The sequence below is a fragment of the Cervus elaphus genome, chromosome 24 (genome assembly GCF_910594005.1).
Source record: "Cervus elaphus chromosome 24, mCerEla1.1, whole genome shotgun sequence".
NCBI lineage: Eukaryota > Metazoa > Chordata > Mammalia > Artiodactyla > Cervidae > Cervus > Cervus elaphus.
The window spans coordinates 17,854,534-17,874,883 of NC_057838.1; the positions used below are offsets into that span (position 1 = coordinate 17,854,534).

Genomic DNA, 20,350 nt, shown 5'->3' on the forward strand with positions numbered 1-20,350 from the left:
GGCACTGGAATTTTCCCTGGTGAATAAACCCTCCCCGCCTTGGTCACCTTTCTGCTATGTTCTTCTGGGAGCTCACCCTTCTTTGGCATGCTGTGACTTACGCCCTCGTAAAGACTTTGAGAAAAAAAAAAAAAAAAAAGGGCTAGTATTTTTCTTGAAATGTTCATTTCCTTGCTGTAGGCTTATGTGGGCTTTGAGTGGAAATGTGATCTGTGCACCTCACTCTGCATTTGGTCTCAGTCATTGAGATGGGGTTTAATAAGAACTGTTTGATACCTTAGGAGTCAGATGGGCCTTACTTTGTGAGCAGAGTGTTGTCTTAGACAGAGGGATTTGTATCTTGAGAGTGGCGCCAGCTGACGTGGGTCCTCCCAGGCGCCAGCCTCTTGCAGATCTAGTTCGGTCCATGTTTTCTCACTTCTGGAACCCTCTGCGGCTGCCACTCACAGCGTGTGGGTTTACTCTGGAACTCTAGCCCTTGTCCCTGACTGTCTTCTGTCCCTCCCTCAGCTGTAATACTGCACACGGGCAGTCATTTAACACACATTTAGTACAAATCACATTTCTTATGAAGTCAAGATGGAGCTTTAATTTCCAAGGACACCTTTGCCAGTCAGCACATCTCTTCTGGGAGACATCTTTTCCTTTCTGTCCTGCTTCCCCTTCCATGTCCCTTGGAGCGTTTGGTTTCAGAGCTCCTTGGAAGATGAGAAACCCAGGTCTTTGGGGATTTCTTTGTATCTGTGTTGTCCAATAGACCTTTCTTCTGTAATGAAAAATGCTCTAAATCTATAGTGGCCAAATGTGACTACTAAGCCTTTTGAAAGTGGCTATTGCTGCTTGAAACTGGAGATTTGATTCTATTTCACTTTAGTTAATTTAAATTGAAATGTCAACTCTCTTTGACTTCTTTTTTTAAATTTTATTGAAGTGTGGTTGATTTATAATGTGTTAATATCTGCTGTATAGCAAAGTGACTCAGTTATACTTGTATATACATTCTTTTCCATTCTGGTTTATCACAGGATGTTAAACATAGTCAGTTCCCTGTGCTATATAGTAGACCTTGTTGTTTATCCTTCTTTGACTTCTGTACTAACTTCTTTATATTATGGCTAATGTTGACCAACCAGATCTTGAGCTTTTCATTTTCTCTAAACTCTGCCTTAACTGTTCATACCTCCATGTCTGGGTCCAATACATCTTTTTGTCTTTCTTGTCCTGTTTTCTCTGTGAGTATATTTTTATTCCTGCTCCAGAAAATATGTATTAATTTTTTACAAGTAAGGAGAATTTATCATGACGATAGAAGGTTTCTCTTGGAACCTAAGGAAGGGAAATGGAAAACTAGAAGGGGGCTACTGCGTGCCAGGCAGTGTTCACAGCCTGGAGCACGAAGTCCGTGTGTACCAGTGAGCAGACGGGACTCTGCTGCTGTGTTAGGGATGGTGAGTTCAGGATCTGGGCAGAGAGCAATGATTGGCATATCCTTGTGAGCAGAAGGCAGGTGTCTGGAGCAGGAACATTTTGGTCGGAGGCAACAGCCGGTTCAGATGCCCTAAAACTAGAGGCCACTTGTCACCTTTCCCCCCGCCCAACCGCCTCCCTGCTTTCATATTTACTTCTCTTTTTACATTTTTAGAAACATCTTACATTGTGCTCCATAAGAAACGGAGCCAGACTGCACCAGCACTGGTGTAGGTAAGAAGATCAGACTTAAGGTGGTGAGGGGGCTTCCCTTGTAGCTCAGTCAGTAAAGAATCTGCCTGCAAGGCAGGAAACCTGGGTTCGATTCCTGGGTCAGGAAGATCCCCCAGAGAAGGAAATGCAACCGACTCCAGTATTCTTGCCTGGAGAATCCCATAGACAGAGGAGCCTGGCAGGCTCCAGTCCATGGGGTTGCAGGAATCGGACACGACTTAACGACTAAAACCAGCACCACCAAGGTGGTGAGAAACTGTGAAATGGAGTAGAATGTGCTCTCTCAGCCTCCTAGGAACCATGCTGCTTTCTACACACCTTGGCCTTTGCTCCAGCATGAGCTAGTTTAATGAATGAGACTGGGTGCAGATTCAAAGACACCGAAGTCAGCTGCATACAAGAGCTTGCATAAAAACTCTTCTGAAGAACTGTAAAGTATTGTAGCTTGACTTCCTAGTCAAAGGTAATTGACAACATTTTGAAGTTGAAGTTGCATACTCCACCCTTAGCCCTTGTGGTGAATGTTACTTCACCATCTCCCATCATTGGAAGCAGCCCACTGGATTCTAGTACTAAGTGATAAGATGCACTTCCAGGGCCTTGTGGTTCTCATTTTTCCTTATTAAAATGACTGTTGGATGGATAAAGAAGATGTGGTACATACAATGAGATACTATTCAGCCATAAAACAACGAAATGATGCCATTGTAGCACCATGGATGCAACTAGAGATCATCATTCTAAGTGAAGTCAGAAAGAGAAAGACAAATACCATATGCTATCATTTACATGTGAAATCTAAAATATGACTCTCATATCTGTGAGACCCAGACTGAGAGATCAGACTTCGGTTGCTAAGGGGGAGGTGGGATGGGAGTTTAGACGGAGCAGATGCAAACTATGATATGTAACATGGAAAATCAACAAGACCCTACAGTGTAGCACAGGGAACTAACTGTAGTCAGTATCCTGTGATAAACCATTATGGAAAAGAATATTAAAAAATTTGTATCTCTGTATAACTGAATCACTTTGCTTTACAGCAGAAATTAACACAATCTTGTAAATCAACTATACTTAAATAAAATAAATTTAAAAAGTAAAATGTCTGTTGGGATCTATCTTGACCCTCCTGCAACGTGTTGACAAAGATCATCAGGTAAATGCTGCTTTCTCTTCTCACCAGCTGTGGGGCTCTCAGGACTTGCAGGGGTGGAAGGGGGGCTTTTAACTTGTCACTTGTTGGAAGATAGCATGGTGCCGCTCACAGCTACTTACCGCCCCAGAGCCTTTCACACTGTTTACTGCAAGTAACAGTAAGGTCCTGACAGCCACGAGTGTTGCCCGGGAAGGGCAGAGACCCGCCTCGCTTTCTCATCCAGCTGCGCCTTGAGAAAACAAGCCAAGTTGCCCAGTTTAATGGCAGATTCTCATTTTGTTTCAAATTTCCTACCCTTTGTTGTCCTTTCTTGAACTTAACAATGCTTGAAACTTGTTTCTTTTCTGTTTCACTTCCTCTGCTTGAAGGACATGAAGAGGGGGGTTTCAGAATGGGTGGTGCTATCTTAGAGACCAAAGTGAACCTGAACGTGCTTTTCCTCCTCGGATGCCAGCAAGTCAAGGTTTGTTTGGCTGCTCTTAGTCCAGTAAAGGTGCCCCACTTCCCCTTCCCTCGCCCATGGCCAAGTTCTTCTAGAATTGGGTCCCTGTTCACATACCAGTGAGACGCAGAGTGCTTTTTACTTTCATTTCCTTAAAATTGACTGTATTTTCTTTTCCTTAATTTGCATTTTGGGGAGAATCAACCTTAAACAGATGGCATAGTATTAGGAGCTTGATTTTGAATTATAGCCTTTAACTCAGCCAAGACTTATAGAGCTCCTAGTATGTGGTTCACCTGGGCTGAGACTGTCTGTCCTGGAACAAGACAGGTGACATTCCTGCCCCCATGAAGTTGCCAGCCTCTGCCTACCAGCCTCAGTTAGTTACCTAAACATTTCCCTCATCTGTAAAGTGAGAACCGGCACATCAGTCTTTTATAACTGTATGTCACACATAATCAAGGTATTGAACAAGCAAAAGAATTTTTGTGTAACCATGCCTGTTGTTATTAGTTACGTTTCAAACTGAGCTGGGGAAATGGATCCGGAGTCAACTGTTAACAGTAAAAGTCTCTGTTCTAAATTGGAATTTGCTCCTCATCCCCCATAGTTAGTGGAAGTGCCTCTCTTTGGGCTGAGCGGAAAGTGATCCTCTGTCACCTGACAACATTTTCCTTCTTTCCAATCTCGTGATGCACGGGTGTCACTCTAGTTTTGTTCTTAGAAGCCCGGGTCAGCTGCCCTGATCAGGTGTGTGTCTGTGCGCATGAAGGGGGGATGTGGTCCTTCAGCAGTGTGCTGAGAAGTGGCCCACAGTGGATTTCTCCATCTGCAGAGAATATACAACAACACGATAGTCCTGAAGCATTTTTCTCATGTAAATGGAAACATGACATCTCATGCAATTTAAGTAGGGCTGCCAGGTCAGTGCTGGGACATGTTTGAATTATTCAGCTTTCATGACTTTGGGGATGGAACTGTGAATATTTTCCAAAATGAAAAGGACTTAAGACATTATTGTGTTCAGCACAGTATTTGACTGGTCAGAGGATGAACTGTGTAAACTGGTTGGGAGCCTGGAGCCAGGCCATGGTCATCTAGAGCCTTCTCCACTCCCTGTCTCGCCTGTTCTCCGGTGTGATTTGGGGAGCAGCAGCCCCTCGTGAGTTTTTACGTGATGAAACGGCCTAAAGGAAAAGAGGTTAAGGACTAGTGCTTTCCATATATCTGAATGGCATGGAGCCCCTCTTAGCGAGACACTTACAACTCTAGCCAGGTCGTTGTCCGTGTTCTCCGGTTTCTGTCTGCTGTGAACCTCAGTGTCCCGGTTCTGTTTGCTTGAGAAGGAGAGCCAAATGTTAACCTTATTTCAGCATGTTAGAATTCCAGAATCTTAACGTGCCTCCTTGCCTCCCGTCTCTGAGTGTTGAAATTCACTAATTTTATCAGCACATTGCCAGATAACACACTAGGTGTCTCAAAGCCAAAGCAGACCAGTTCTGGCTTGTTGAATGTTTTGCAAAGGTCATCAGAGGATTGGAAAATTTAACCTTCAGCTTACTACCTATTTGCCAGATCTAAGCTGGTTGTGAACAATATTTTAAAGCCACGTGATTTGTTTCTAGAAGGATTGTTAAAAGACCCTAAGCACTCTTGGGAACCTTTTGGTAACAATGATTATTTCCATTCTATCTCTGAAAGCTTTGGAGCATCACAGTAACAAAAGTTATTATATTTCATTTTGTCTATTCATTCAGATGTCCTGAAAGATTTCTTGGAAGTCATCAGACTGCTGCATCCAGTTGATAACTGGGAATAGATCTATCAGACTCTTAGTTATTTTTGTTGCTGGCATGCCTTTCCTGTAATTTTCTTAATGGAGAGAGAGCATTGCCTGCCCTGTTCCTTTTCTCACCAGAGTGCTTGTGTGACACTTCTGTCTAGATGGTTTTTACATGTATGCCAAGCCTGTTTTCTCTTCATCTTGACCCTAAGAAGTACCATTTCATAGATCAAGAAATGGAGGTTCTAAGAAGTTAAGTGGCTGACCCCCAAACCTGAACTCACACTCACGTTTTTGTCTTGAAAAGTCTTAGACTTTACCAAATTGCCCTTACTATAAGCAAAGCAATTGCAGAGAACCAAAGCTGTCTTCTAAGAAGCTTACTGCTCTCCCACCCTCTGCCTGCTCCCCTCAACTCCAGCTGGCCACATTCAGGGTCTTTGCCTTTGGCCGGAATGAGTGTACACCTTTGCTCTTAGACCTCTGTAGCAGGAATCTCTGTTTTATTGTTCATAGCAAGAAAGATGAGGGCTTACATATGACCCATGGCTTTGTCTCTCCTTGACTGTCTCTCATTGACCTTCTGTAAGTTATTCACCTCTTTGACCCTTAATTTCCCTATCTATAAAATGATGATGACAAAATTCCATGGCATTTGTGATGAGTAAATGAACTAATCATCACAGAGCTTAGCACTGGACTATGCATTTGGCTTGCATCCAGTAAATGGTGATAATAGAAATAATTATTGTTGTTATTAGTATTAGTCCGCATAGATCTGATTTCTAAAGTAGAAAATGTTACTTCTCCTTGAACTGAAATGTGAGTATCCAGAGTAGAAAAGCAAATGCATATTGGGAAATATCCATAGTAGAGAGTTCATCGCAGATTTTTACATTCCTGTGAAACCTCTAGTAATGGAAGAGAGCATTGAACGGACATGATAAATACTCACTGATGGAAAATACTATATGGCCACAGGGTGGGGCAGGGGGGCAGGAGACGCAGAGCCCCAGCTGGGGGGAGGCACAGGTTCAGATGCTCTGCACCACCTCAAGGGTGCTGACCCTCCCTCCAGATGGCAGTTACATGAGGTGAGGCGGCCCACTGTTGCCCCATCTTTTTATTTTCTTAAATTCAGTTAGAAATCCATCTTTTCACGTGACATCTCCTCATTTTCAGACTTGATTCACATTTGAAACAGAACTTAGGCCGTATCTGGGGGCCATCCCCACCTCCCGCCCGACCCGGTGATTTCGGCTGTGGCATCTCCCAGCCCGGGCCAGCCCCAGGGACCTTCGTTGCCAGAAACCCAGCCTCTCGAACCAGACTCACCATCTAAAGGAGTATCTCTCCTGAGTGTAGTAGTATTTCCAGCCCTTTTCTAGATCACAAATATGGGAATTTTCTGCTTTGACCGCTATTTTCACATACTTCATAAAACTGTGATTGAAAAACCTTTCCAGCGCCGGGCACGCACCAGGACACTGAAGCACATTTTGAAAGAGAGGCAGGGAAAAATCGCCACAGAAATTTAGAAATGAAAAGCCAGATCTCACAGGAAATTGATACTCAGACCAAATTCCTTGCTTAGTTGAAGCAAACAGCTTAACCCAAATACTTATTTTTCTGATTGTCAGATAGTTGCTACCTTTTAAAAAAATCCCTTTCTACCGGGATTTTGTATTAGTTCTGGCATTTTGCTTTCAGTTGCCTCAGCATTTTGAGTTAAAGTATTGTTTAATTCATAAATAAATAACTTAATAGAAAAGCATATCTTTGCGTAGACCATTTCAAAGTTCTTTTGGTAAAAATCATTTTGTGCATGTTTTTTATTTCCTGTCAGATCATAAACATCTTGCAGAAAGAGCCATGCTCTATTCTTTTCAACCTTTCCATAAAAGGTTAATATGAAGGCTCTTCCAGGGCAGATAAATAATGCATGTTTGTTTATGTTGGCTAATTTTTTTGCTAAGTAATAAATGATTTTGGCTGAATTGGAATGTGATAACACTCCATAAATCCTGTGCTCATTATCTGGCTTCTAATCAGACTATTTACCATGTTGTTTTGACTGTCACTAAAAGAGTTAATCATCTTTTATTTTCAATGATCTCTGTGTTATTTTCCTTGTTGCTGCAGTCCATTGTCAAGTCATATCACCTGAGGGAGAATTGTTTTCTCCGTTACTATTACTTTCTATAACGGACCAACTTTAATGCCCTTCCTAGCAGGATGGTTATGATGTTGATGGTCTGTGAAATAGTGCCACAGTCTGCTCTTCACTCAGTGATCAATCCCATGTGCATTGATGTAGCTTCATTTTTGTGTTTTTTTCTTCTTTTCCTCAGCCCCAGTGCCTGCATGCTGTTGGGTTTTGGCTCATTTCAAAAATTCTGCAGTGATTTATGCGCTACAGATAAATGCGCTGTTAAAAACCAGCTCTCTCAGTGATGAACTAAAATGGGCAAGTTTGGACGGTGCTTTTTGTTGCAGACTACTCACCTCTGCCTAGCCTTCTCAGAAGAGTGTTTTATCCATGAGATCTCTGTTAAAGTTGGGAGACCTAAAAGTGTTGCAGCTCTCTGAACAGGCAGAAGTGCCTAATTTTGAAATACTGCCTCTGGCAACAAGACAGATATTTCCATCTGCAAGAGTCATTTTAAATGTTTGCGTTTTGTCACCTGATATGTGACCTGATTCTGGGACATATATCAGGGGAAAAAAAAAAGCGAATTCAGCAGCTTGTTTGAGAACTCAAACTGTACTCCATTCCTCGGTGACCCAAGAAGTTCAGGGATAAGCAAGAAAACAGAACCTGCCTACTTGGGCGGTATTTGGAGTTAGTGGGGCCGGGGAGTGTGAATTAGGGAAGAAGCAGGTGGAATTCCTACTCAGCTGTTTTATGTTTGTCACTCTACTCAGCTCTAGCTTGTATTAAACATATATTATTAGTTTTATATGTATATAACTCCTTTAATAGTTCCTTGCAAATCAAAATTTAAAAATCCTAGTTCAAAGGCACAATCACGTTTTCAATTTAAAGTACTCTATGGAATTAATCTCTTTGAAACATCCCATAATTCCTTAATTTGCTTGTCTGGGGAATACAAATTTATGTTTATATGGCTTAAAGCCATCCATAGACCCATAGTGAAGTGTTAGACTCATGAGCCAAAAAGGCCAAAAAAATAAAAAGAAAAGAAATCCTCAAAGCTAAGTTCCCTCAGTTGAACAAGTCAAAGAGGGTGGGGAATTATACACATAAACACACACACATACCCCTGCCACCCTTCCAGGGCATTCATAGTTACCTTCATAACAGTGAAATTAGACTAGAGTTTTATTAAGAGGGCAGAGGGCCTGCAACTGTCCAGATTCAGTGGTTTATTCACCAGCTCTTGATTTTTAAGTTTTTAAACCAGGCTTGAGTTTCTTCAGTTCACTTTTAGAACGTCGTTGTTCAGCCACTCAGACATGTCTGACTCTTTGCGACCCTGTGGACTGCAGTGCTCCAGGCTTCCCTGTCCTTCACTGTCTCCCAGAGTTTGCTCAAACTCAGGTGCATTGAGCCAGTGATGCTGTTTAGCCATCTCATCGTCTGTCGCCCCCTTCTCCTTATGCTTTCCATCTTTCCCAGCATCAGAGTGTTTTCCAATGAGTTGGCTCTTCACGTTAGGTGGCCAGAGTACTAAAGCTTCAGCTTCAGCAACAGTCCTCCTAATGAGGATGGAATAGTCCTATTCTATAGTCTCATAATAGATTAGGTAGAGAAAATCAGCTTCTGTTGTTGCCTGTGGTGCTTCCACTGGGATGTTTTTTATGCCTCTTCACTCTCCTTGCCTTTTGTAAATCTAGCTTTGGTCAAGCCATGCTGTGAACTGTGTAAACCTCGGACATCCCTGTGGCTCTCCTCTCCATCTGTCAAAACAGCAATTGTTGTTGAATAATTCTCTGTCTCCAGAGATCCTGCCCCTGGATCATCTGGATTCCCCACTCTGCTCAGCTTCTCGTGGCCTACGCTCTGCTCCCAGTCAGAGTGCCTTTCTGTCCTCTCACGCCTCTGAAAACCACCCACCCTTTAAGGATAATCTCCTCCATGAATGTGGCTATCCCTGTATCACCTTTTTGTCCTTTTCTGACCTCATGCTTGCTCGGAAAGCAAGTTGGTTGCATTTGATAGCCTTGTCTTTCTATCTAGTACGTAAGCCACAGGAGGGCGTGGACCCACCTAATGTTTGTTTTAAGTCTCTTTCTGTGTGGAGAGGATTACAGAGACCTGATGAGTCCCCGGTTGTTGACCATTTGGTAGGCAGTTTCAATGTGGAAAAATATGTGTCTTTTCTTACTAGGCTTTTGACCGCTAGGAATGATCTCCTTGCCTTTTCAAATAGATTTTAGAGTATGGACTAGGTCATGCTTGGAGGGTCTTTAAGGAGTATTATCATTACAAAAAATATTTGCATGAAAAACATGGATGCCTTCAGGCCAGTGTCTGAGTCTTTCCCGTGCAGACTCTGGCCTCCCAGTTACCTTTGTGGTAGTTTTTCCAGAACTGCTCCTGGTGCCCAGAGACCTTGGGGGACTGTCATTGGAGAAAAGCCCCTCCTCTCCTGCTTTCAGTATACTTATCATTACTTAAGGGATGAGGGTTAAAATACAATTTTAAAACTAATAAAGAAGGTATTGCCTTGTGTTAGAAGTTCTGAGTATGCAGCAGATGTTCAGGGAAGGAAAATCTTCCTCAACTATCTTTGGCTTAATTACAAGGTGTCTTTTTGGTGTATTTATTTATTTATTTATAGCAATTGGCCAAAGGCTTTGACTCACTGGGGAATGTCTCTCTTTCATTATGAATCAGGAAGGGTCCTGTGCAGTTGTTCGGTGCTTCGTTCTGGGCTAGAGAACGCGTGTGACAGGCCAGTCGACTGGTCCCACTGGTCTCAGGGGCCCCGGGTGTCTGTTGCCTGCATCGCAGACCATGGTGGCTGGCTGCCAGACGGTTGCCTCCGTGTCTGACTCTGAAATGCCAACTGCAATTGAAAACCTTCTTGCTGAGAACAAGTCTTTCCATTCCGGGACCATATGGTGATCAGAGCCTCTGGGCCCACGATCGTTTATGGGGCCAGGCTCAAGAGAAGAGCAGATGGGAAGAGCTGTCATAGGATACCGTGGCTGGAAAAATGGTGAGGAATGAGTGTTCAGTTTTGCTAGATCCAGAATGAGTGGAGACAGGGGAATCATGGCCAGCCACAAGCTGGCTTCTCCGCAAGACTGCCCGAAGAGTGAACGTGCAGCTTCAGCATCAGCTGAGGACAGGTCAGTGCCCACCTGAGAGGGGGGCGGGTACCTGTGAGTGGGTGGGAGGCGTCACTGCTGGTTCTCTAATCAAACAGGAGTCTGGGGCTTATGTGAAGGTAGAGGATTGACAGCTACCATCAGCTGACCTTCCGAAAAGTAGATTACCCTCAGTAACGTGACTGGGCGTCCTCCAGTCAGTTGGGAGGCCTTATATACAAGCAAGAACTGAAGTTTCCTGGAGAAGGAATTCTGCCTGAAAACTGCAACACTGATTCCTGCCTGAGTTTCCAGCTTGCCAGCCTGCTAGAAATTCCAGACCAGCCATCCCCGCCATTGCATGAACCAGTACACGTAGTACACACACCCGTGTGGGTTTAGCGTGTTCCCAGGGGATTTGTGTGCTTATTAATATCGGAGGAGCTCTGCTCTGAGTCATAGTGGTTCTGTTCGCCAGTTGCCTTGGATTATTCTTTGAGATGCTGCACTTGGTTATATCAGTTTTAATAATCCTTGCTATGAAATTTATAGCACAAAGCAAGACATCCACAGGTGTTTGTAGAATAAATGAATTTCTAAGTGCCTTCAAAACATGTCGTAAAACAACAGTAGATAGATTCAGGAATTCAAAACTACCAAAGTGCATTTCTGCCCAAATGTTTGGGATTATTTCTGGAATTTTGAGACTTTACCTAATAGTTCAGCTAATGCTAGACACCATTCCAAAAGGTATGCAGTCACAGTTTGTATGCAAAATCCTTAATGTTTTTATGGAATAATCTAATCCTTATTAGGCTGCTCATCTTTGACCTTCAAAGACAACAGTACTGTTCTAGAAATAGACACAGCTAGGCATTTACTTTGTTCATATTCTCAAGACCTGGCAGCAAGGTCTCTAGGCAGCAAGTTTGGGAAAAACATGCTCTAAAATGAGGAAGGTGACATGATCAAGACTGAAGGTCTTGCCATTACTCATGGGTCTGTTTGAAAAGAAGTGACATGTGATAGTCCATGTGACCGTCATATGCTGAAGGAGTCCGCCTTCGCTCACTTCCTTTGCTGGGTGGCTTTCTGGGTGAGAGATCTCATTCTGGAGGACGCTGCATGCTGGCTCAGTGTGTCTGGCTCTTTGCGACCCCGTGGACTGTAGCCCGCCAGGCTCCTCTGTGCATGGGGCTCTGCAGGAAGAGTACTAGAGTGGGCTGCCATTCTTTTCCCGTGGACTGGAATGCACAGAGGCAGTCGTGTGTGGAGTGAATGACCATCTCCCCCTGCCCCCGCTCCTTCCCACCACCGCTCTTGCCTCCCATTCTAATTAGCCTTGAACTATCCAGCATGTTCTCAGTGACCTGTGAGGACTCTGGAGTGGGGCTAGGTTTCTTCACCTGGGACTGCGGCCCTTCAGGGAATAATGAAGTGATGAACCAAAGTTTGCATGCATTTCTCTCTACCCCCTCGCTCCAGAGTGAGAGCAGAAATCTTTTATCAAGATTAGGTGACCCCCAACAAAGGTGTGAAGAGAGCTGTGTCCCTGCACTTAGCTCTCTGTCCCACCAGTGCTCCTGTTCCCAAAGGACAATGCTGGCTTTAAGCAAAGGTTGGAAGTTAATTGCTGGTGGAATGGTCCAGGTCAGGAGCCTCCTGATCAGCTCGTAGGGAGTGGCTGGTGGGGGTGAGGGCAAGGCAAAGACTATGCCCTGTGTCAAGGCTTTGAAACTGGAAAAGAAAAAGAGCCGCCAAGCTAGAAAGTCCGTTCACCTTAGCAGTGGTAGCTTTTACTGTAACAAAGGGGGGAAATGGGGCCTCCTTGCGGTACTTAGGAGGCTCTGTGATAACTGAACACCTTGACAAACAGGTGAGGCGCACACAAGCTGCCTCCCTCCACGGGCCTGTGCCTCCAAGCGGGGGTCAAGTTGTCCTTTTGCCTCTCCCCCAGAATTCACCGGTGGAATTCTCGTGTTTGGCCTCCCCACTGGGCAGCCAGGCTCGGCATCTCCCCGAGGCCCGGCCCCCTAACCCTGCAGCCTGCTGCTGGCCCTTCTGTCTTCTTCTCTTTTTCTTTCTTTCTTTTTTTGGATGACACTTTTCTGTCTCTTCCCTGTGGACTGTTTTGCAGGCCTCAGATCTGAAGCACTTCTGCTTGTGCACACATCAGTGGCTGCTGCTGCAGCTTCCACCGCCAGTCACGTGGGATTGTTTCGCTCTCCCATCACTTCTGACTGTCACGTTGTCACATTTCTTAGCTTCTTGCTAGAAAAAGGTTTGCCAGCCCAGGGAAGGACTCCTTTGCGTCGGCAGTGTGTCTGAGAGCTGAACACGCGGCTCTGGGTGTGTGTTTTCCTCCTCTGTCACATGCATTATATGCGTGTGTGTTGGGGACAGGGAGGGCATGTTTGTGCTGCTTTGCTTTGTGCGAGTTATGTCATTTCCAACTAATTCCAGCACAGTGTCTCAGCCTCGGTTGCATGTGAGAATTGTCTGAGCAGCTTCCAAAAGTCCTGGTGCCCAGGCCACCCTCCAGAATAATTAAATCAGCATGTCTGTGGGGTAGAGTGTTCCATGAATTTGTTAAGCACCCTAAATGATGGATGGATTTCAGCATTGGCCCCAAAGTTGATAACCACTAATAGAGGCTAAAATCCTAAAAGCTGGAAGGCTGAATTCCAAGTCCTAGAGGCTTGATTTTATATTTAAAAGCAACAAAGCTTTCTAACCAGAAAATGGATGTTTGTCTGAAGCTACACTATTAAAAAAATAAAATCAAATAAACAGAACATGGCCTGGCTTTTTTTTTCCCTTGCCTGTGTCTTTTAGGGAAGCCCAAAGGGTTAAATGAGCTGTTTCACAAATGGATCCAAATCTAACCAGTGTGTGTGTGTGTGTGTGTGTGTGTGTGTGTGTGTGTGTGTGTGTGTGTGTGTGTGTGTGTGTGTGTGTGTGTGTGTATGTGTGTGTGTATATATATATATATATATATACTTTTTTTTCCCCCTGTTGTCTTAGTCCCAAATGGAACGCAAGATTGAGAGAACATTGCAGCCTGTATTTTTAGCTAAGTTTAGTTAGAGCTCTTGGTCCGGGAGACATTGAGAATTTCAAAATAGTTTGTTACCTCAAAATACACTTCCTGAAATGGACTTGAGGCCTGAGAGGGATGAATGGGCTTTTTTTTTTTTTTTTTGCTTCTATATTTATTGTACCACAAGAAAGCAAATCTTAAATTTATGTAAGTTTTTATTTTTAGAGACCCAGGAAACAGGTGCTTTGCCCAAGCGACAGAAGGCTGCGTGGCAAAATGTCGAGGGCAGTCTAGAATCCATGGGCAGGGCGCAGCGGGGGAGGGCCCTGGAGCTGTGTGTCTGGCCTCAGGCCGGAGCGCCCTTCACACAGGGCGGACCAGGAGGACTTGCCCAGGCCTGGGAGAAGCACCGTCCCACCTCCTGAGGGCCGGGCTGCGCTGGGGCCCCTGTGCCCGGGCGCCCTGTCTTTTCTCATCTGGCACAGAAGGGCCTTGGAGTTCACGTTTGTTGAGGACGGCCTGGGCTGCGTCTCCCAGCTCACGCCTTCAGTTACCAGCTCTGCCAGTGGAAGTGGGTCTCATAGAGGAAGAAGAGAGGCAAGGGTGTTAAGCCTCATCAGAGCCTCAGCATGCCGTGTGTTGCAGGGACAGTTTGCCTTCAGCGGGGCACTGGTGAACGTGAAGGAGTCTCCTGTTTGTTAGCACTCTGCCCGGGGTGAGGGGAGTGCCTGGTCCCTCCCTCCCTGGTGCCAGAGCCAGACGTGCACCTCTGTGTTTGCTCCTTCATGGATTAGCTAGGCAGCATCCATCAGTACCTTTTTGGATAGCATCCGTGTGACAGCCCCTCTTCTTGGCCCTGGAGAAGCAGCGTGGGAAGAAGGCAGAGAAAGCCGCGTGGCGCTTGTGTTTGGAGTGGATTGGAAGCCACTGGGTGGTGGAGAATGTGCAGAAGATCAGACAAAGCCCTGCGTTGGTTCCCTTGTGGGCTGCTTTGGGACCACGCGGTGACGTTTAACGGAGACCAGGAAGGTGACCAGAAGGCAGGCGAAGGCCAGAGTAAGGGACGGACCTGAGGCAGGTGGGAGCCTGGCTTCTCCCGGGAGAGGCCCTGGTGTCCTCGAGGGGAGTGCGTGCAGAGTGGGCGGCAGCCGGTGGTGCCGGGAGGGCGGAGGCGGAGAGGGGGCAGGCCGCAGAGCCTGGGGGGGAGCTTGCTGGCACTCACGTGTGTGTTTGTCTAGGAGACAGACTTTACAGGGAGAAGTCAGAGCCAGGCTTTTGCCAAGAAGGCCCTGATGCTCTGGCGAGTGTAGGTCAGGAAAGCAGCGGCCAAGTCTGCCCTCTTCCCCAGGGTCTGCTCTGAGCCGGCTGACCCCCTTTCCAGACGTGGCAGCTGTGCTCCGCGTGACCCCAATCTGCCCGTCGGGAGACGGCTCTCGTCGGTCTCCCGCATCCTCTGTGCCTGCCTCTATTTTGAATTGCCCTGCCCTGGTCTGTTTTCATGTCCACCCACCAACTAAACTATAATTTCCTTTAAGAGTACATTCAGCAGCACCCAGTACCGCGTGGTAGGCCGGCTTGACGTCTGTCTCTGGTGACAGGAGTCTTTCTGGTGAAAGGAGTGCCTAACGATGGCCACTGACAAAGGCAAGCAGTTGCCAGGCCTCCCCGACCCCAGCCATCCCCACCCCTCGCTGGCTTTCACTCCAGCCTTCTCTGGTGAGGAGGTGCTGGGCAGCTCTCTCCACGTTCATCCTTAACGACCGCAGGCTCATCCGAAATCGCATCGTGTCAGGACTCCGTTGGTAGCTGGTTTTGTCGGCTCACCGCGTGGCATCTCTCTTCTCTTTGCAGTTAACAGTGACATGATGGTCACTGACGGCAACGGCGCCGTCAAGCTGGCGCAGCTGTGTAAGTTCTGCGACGTGAGGTCGTCCACCTGTGACAACCAGAAGTCCTGCTGGAGCAACTGCAGCATCACGGCCATCTGCGAGAAGCCGGAGGAGGTCTGCGTGGCCGTCTGGTGAGGGTGCCTCTTCACGCTCCTCCCTCCTCCCCTTACAGGCAGTGCGCACTCGCGGGACGTGGGGTCCCGTGTCTCGTCCCGTCTCCCCCCTTCAGACCCTCTCCCTCAGTTACATGGTGCAGTTTCTTGAGACAGCTCTGCACTTTCATATACACACACCCCTTCCCTGAGTCGAGGAGAGGGACTTGCTGCTTGCCAGCCACTTGACCGACACCCCTGGGGACCGCGCGGTGGTGTCCAGAGCTCCGTGCGGAGGCAGACTCGGTCCTGTTTCACGGAGACGGATGGTGGCTGCTGCAAGAGGGACGCACTCGTCAGAAACGGGGGAAGCGACTCAGGGCCTCAGGACATAACCCGTTCCTTAGTCAGAAGCCTTGGCCAACGCATCACACCACCGCTGGCCAGACTCCGCATCTTTCTCTGGGAGCAGATTCTCTCCTCCCTCCCTTCCCCTTTCTTTCTCTTTCTTCTTCCCTCCCTCATCCTCTCATTTTTGCTACGTACACACACAGACACACACACAGTGGGAATCATTTGATCAGCACGTAGTTATTAACACGTGTTATGAATTGGGGGTATGAGCCGGAGATTTTTAAAAAAGTGATAAGTAAGGAACTCCTCATTTTATAAAAAAAAGTGTACATTTGTTGATGAAATGTAACATTTTGAAGACTTATACGGATGGTTTCAATGTATCAGCTATTTTTTTTAAAGTAAGCTCTGTGTCTCCTGGCTGTTTGCAAATGAGAATATCCACCCAGTTATCTTTGCCTGCTCCTTTGAACAGGAGTCTCTGGAGACTTCCTCCAGACCATGTGCCCTCAGCCTGGACAGTAGATCTGAGAGCCTGGCACATTTCCCTGCACACCAGGGCACGAATCTGGCTCTTAAGAGCTGAAGGAATGTTCGCAGCCAAGACCTGTCACGGGGGCTCGCCATTACCTACCAGCTGCACTGTGTCCCGCCCTGAGCCCTGCTTTTGCAAAAGGGTTTGACAGAGGTGGTGTTCGAGGAGAGGGACATGTGTGATGGGAGGGGATGGACGGACAGATTGTGCTCAGGATCGGTTGAGGTGCTCTGTCAGTCGTGGTTTCCTGCCGGGGGGCAGGCACCCTTCTCTGGAAGCATCAGACCAAGGTCAAGAGGGGAAGAGTGGCCACCGGTCAGGTTCAGGGCAGGAAGCTTCAGACCCCAGACCGGGCGACCCCAGGCTCCTCCTCCGTGTCTGTTCTCTGCTCACCTTTGCTTACATAGCCACTGGGGGTGAGAACTTAACTTCTGCACCAAAAGCAGACTTTTTCATTAAGGGGGGGTTTCCCTACCCCTAATCCAAGTGCAGGGGGTAGAATGTGAACCACGCAGTCCTGGCACTGATGCTTTGCCATCTCAGAAGGTAGGAGCATGTGGGGACCCGCTCTGTCCCCTCCGTGTTTCAGATGTAGAGTAAACACAGTGAATGTTGTTCCTCCCTGTCTGCAGAAAGACACACGCAGCGGTGAGGAGAGGGCATGCCAGTGTGGGTGCTCTCCTGTGCCCTGCCCCCGCAGCACCGAGGCACTCACCCCGCGCCCTCTAGGGAGGGCTGCTCCCCTCCACTTACCAAGCTGGAGGCACCCTGCATCCAGGAACCAGCTGCCTAGGGCTGGCTGGTGCCGGGGCCCGATGCTTGAGCACATGGCCTGAACTTGGGATGGCTCTGGTGGGCCCTCCCAACCCCCAGCCGCCCACAGGGCAGCTGAGACCTCATTGCAAACCCCTCGCCCACTCTCTGCAGCTTTGCTCCCTGAAGGGACATCGCCCCAGAGCACCTGTACGGAGCTTTCACAGCCTCAGGGTCTGTGTGCCAGGGCCCTCACATGCAGGCTCGAGTCTGTTAGAAACAGCCAAGCGGGGAGTAGAAGACTGCTCTCTGTGATCTGCTTTAGTCTTCCCATTCATTCACTTGTTGAATTAATGCCAGTTGTTCACTCTCACCATGGGAAATGCTTAAGTCCTTTTCAAGGATTGAAATATTTTGGAACCAATATTAATTTGATTACTGTGGTTCTTTTGTCATGGATATTGACAATGTCTTCAGTTGCAGGACAAAGAAGTCAGTGTTTATTTCCCTGTATTTTTCCTTTCTGTGCTTCAGTGAATCCAAAATGTTTTGCACAGTGGGCCCTGCCTGTCCAGGGGGCACTGTTACAGCAGTGGGTGGAGGAGGCCCTTAAGGGCCTTACGGAGCCTCAAGTCCTTTTTTTTTTTTTATACACATATATATGTGAAGTGAAGGAAATGAAGTCTCAGTCATGTCCGACTTTTTGTGACCCCATGGACTGTAGCCTGCCAGCTTCCTCCATCCGTGGGGTTTCACAGGCAAGAAAACTGGAGTGGGTTGCCATTTCCTTCACCAGGGGATCTTCCCGACCCAGGGACTGAACCCGGGCCTCCCGCGCTGCAGGCAGTTCCTTTACCATCTGAGCTAACAGGGAAGCCCATACATGTTTCTGTACATCCATATATGTATCTCCGCTCTTCTTTAGAGTCTTTCTCCGTACAGGCATTGCCGAGTGTTGAGTAGTCCCCTGTGCTACTCAGCAGGCCCTTATTAGCGTCAGTTGTGTGGTCGTGCGTGCATGTCAGCCCCAGGCCACCCCCTCCCTCCCACCCCCTGGTAACACACATGTGTCTTCTACATCCGTGACTGTGCTTCTGTTTGCCTCAGGTACTGAGGTTGAGCCCCGTCCCTGCGGTCCTAGAACCGGCTCAGGGCTCTAGAGAGGCTTTTCTTCATGGCTCCCAGTTTCTTCCTTGTCCCATCCCAGGGCCTCTGGAAGCTTCGCAGAGGAGCGATACCATGCCCTTCCCTGGGAGCCTGGCGGACTCGGCGTGCCTTCCTTGTGTTACCAAATCAAACACAGACCCCCCAACACAGATGAGCGCACGCCTGTGTGCACACCCACCTGTGTTCCCCTCGAGAGCCCCTCAGTTCTCTGCACACAGCCTGCACCCTGTGGGGGTAAGGAGAGCCTCTTGTTTCACGGCCACTGTTTTCGTCAAGACCTCCCAATAACTTGGGAGTTAAGGACAGGATTTTTTTTAGTGTTTTTCAAAATTATTTTTTAATTTTTATGCAATTTTTAAAGGTTACACTCCATTTACGATGATTAGAAAATACTCCTATATTCCCACCCTTGAGTGTATCTTACACCCAGTAGTTTGTGCCTCCCAACCCCCCACACCTCCCCCCTGATTTGTTCTCTGTGAATCTGCTTGAGTTTTGTTCCATTCACTGTTCTGTTGTGTTTCTTAGATTCCACATCTAAGCGATATCATACAGTATTTGTCTTCCCGTGTCTTATTTCATTTAGCATACTTCCCCCAAAGCCATCCGTGATGCTGCAGATGGCACACCTTTGTGGGGGAGTCTCCCGGCTCTCTGCTGAGCTGGGCTCCGAGTGTGCGGTGTGCAGGGACACTCGGTTTATGGTGTTGGCACGGAAGGACGCCTTGCAGTTCCTTCCCACATATCTCTGTATTTTCCCTCATGTCCCTTTCTGTCATGCAGGAAACCGCAGTTCTTCATCCAGAAGTTTCTTCTGTCTCCAACCCCGCCAGCTGCTGGCTGGGATGGCGCCCTCACTCATGGAGCCCCGGGCCCAGCAAACAAAAAGAGCAGAACCGCAGCCTCTTTGCCAGACGCACTCCCTGCGAATAATTTAACTAGATTCTGTCCAACAAACTAGGGATGTGTTGGGAGCCTCACAGGGCGGTCAGGAGGGAAGGTTTAGAGTCACCCCGAGGACCTAGCCATCTCCTTTTCCCCACGCCCTCCCTCTAATGATTGAATGAGTGAATTAAGGCTTCAAGTGTACATTTTCCAAGAAGTTAATCCCCGATGTTATGATCCTAAGTGGGCTCTGAGATAAGCAAAGGGAAAAGTGGGCTGGGTGGGAAAGAGCAGGAGATGCCGGACGAGCCGTGAGAGACAGGCCGGGAGAGACGGGGCCGGGAGTAATGGGAGGCAGCGCCATTTAGAGACGATGTCCTGAGGTTGACGCGGCCCAGACCGCCTCCTTCGGGTCACACTCACCCGCCTTCTCTGCACCCAGGAGGAAGAATGATGAGAACATCACGCTGGAGACGGTCTGTCACGACCCCAAGATTGCCTACCATGGATTTGTCCTGGATGATGCTGCTTCTTCAAAGTGTATTATGAAGGAAAGAAAGGGGTCTGGAGAGACTTTCTTCATGTGCTCCTGCAGCTCCGAAGAGTGCAACGACCACATCATCTTCTCCGAAGGTGAGTGTTCTCTTCCGAACAGCCTGCAGGTGCAGGTACGGCCTTCCATGGCTGGTGCTGGGAGCGGGCTCACAGGCCCCCTTCCTTGCTGGAAAGAGGGGCTTAAGAGGTGACAGGGTCAGCTCCGGTCTATATCCACTCTGGCTCCTGGGAACTACATTATGATTCTTCACTGAGAAACAGTTTGTGTTACCCAGAGCCGTGGTTCTCCAGGCACAAGGCCTAGAAAGGCAGTAGCGGCATCACCTGAGAACTTGATAGAAATGCAGGTTCCGGGCCCCACCCTGACTGTGGAACCGGAAACTCTGGGTGCACGTCCAGCAGTCTGCGTTTAAACAGGCCTCCGGGTGATCCTGGCGCCGCTCAAGTTTGAGAACGACTGGTCCAGCGGTGGGCAGAAGCTGTGTGATTCAGGAAGAGCCGTCCTTTGAGTCAGCTCAAGTGGTTGTGTGCGCATGCTCACTCCTCGGATTTGTCTAAAGGGTACTTAGCCTTCGTTGCGTTTGAGGAGAACTGCGGGGCAGAGGCCATGAGGAGCTAAGGCTCACATTCAGGACAGGGAGCATGTTAAGATGCCAGTGTGCATTGGGGAAGCTCAGCATCTGTCTCAGTGTGAAAGGACGGCACCCATGTTTCCTTC

The 20,350-nt window shown here is 47.7% G+C and overlaps 1 protein-coding gene across 1 annotated transcript in view; it reads left to right on the plus strand.

Moving 5' to 3' along the window:
• TGFBR2 (transforming growth factor beta receptor 2) overlaps positions 1-20,350 on the plus strand; it is an 88,449-nt gene that overhangs the window by 19,812 nt on the left and 48,287 nt on the right. The window contains exons 2-3 of the mRNA XM_043885243.1: positions 15,254-15,422; positions 19,520-19,710. Coding sequence (XP_043741178.1) covers positions 15,254-15,422; positions 19,520-19,710 — 360 coding nt within the window. The remainder of the gene's footprint in view (positions 1-15,253; positions 15,423-19,519; positions 19,711-20,350) is intronic.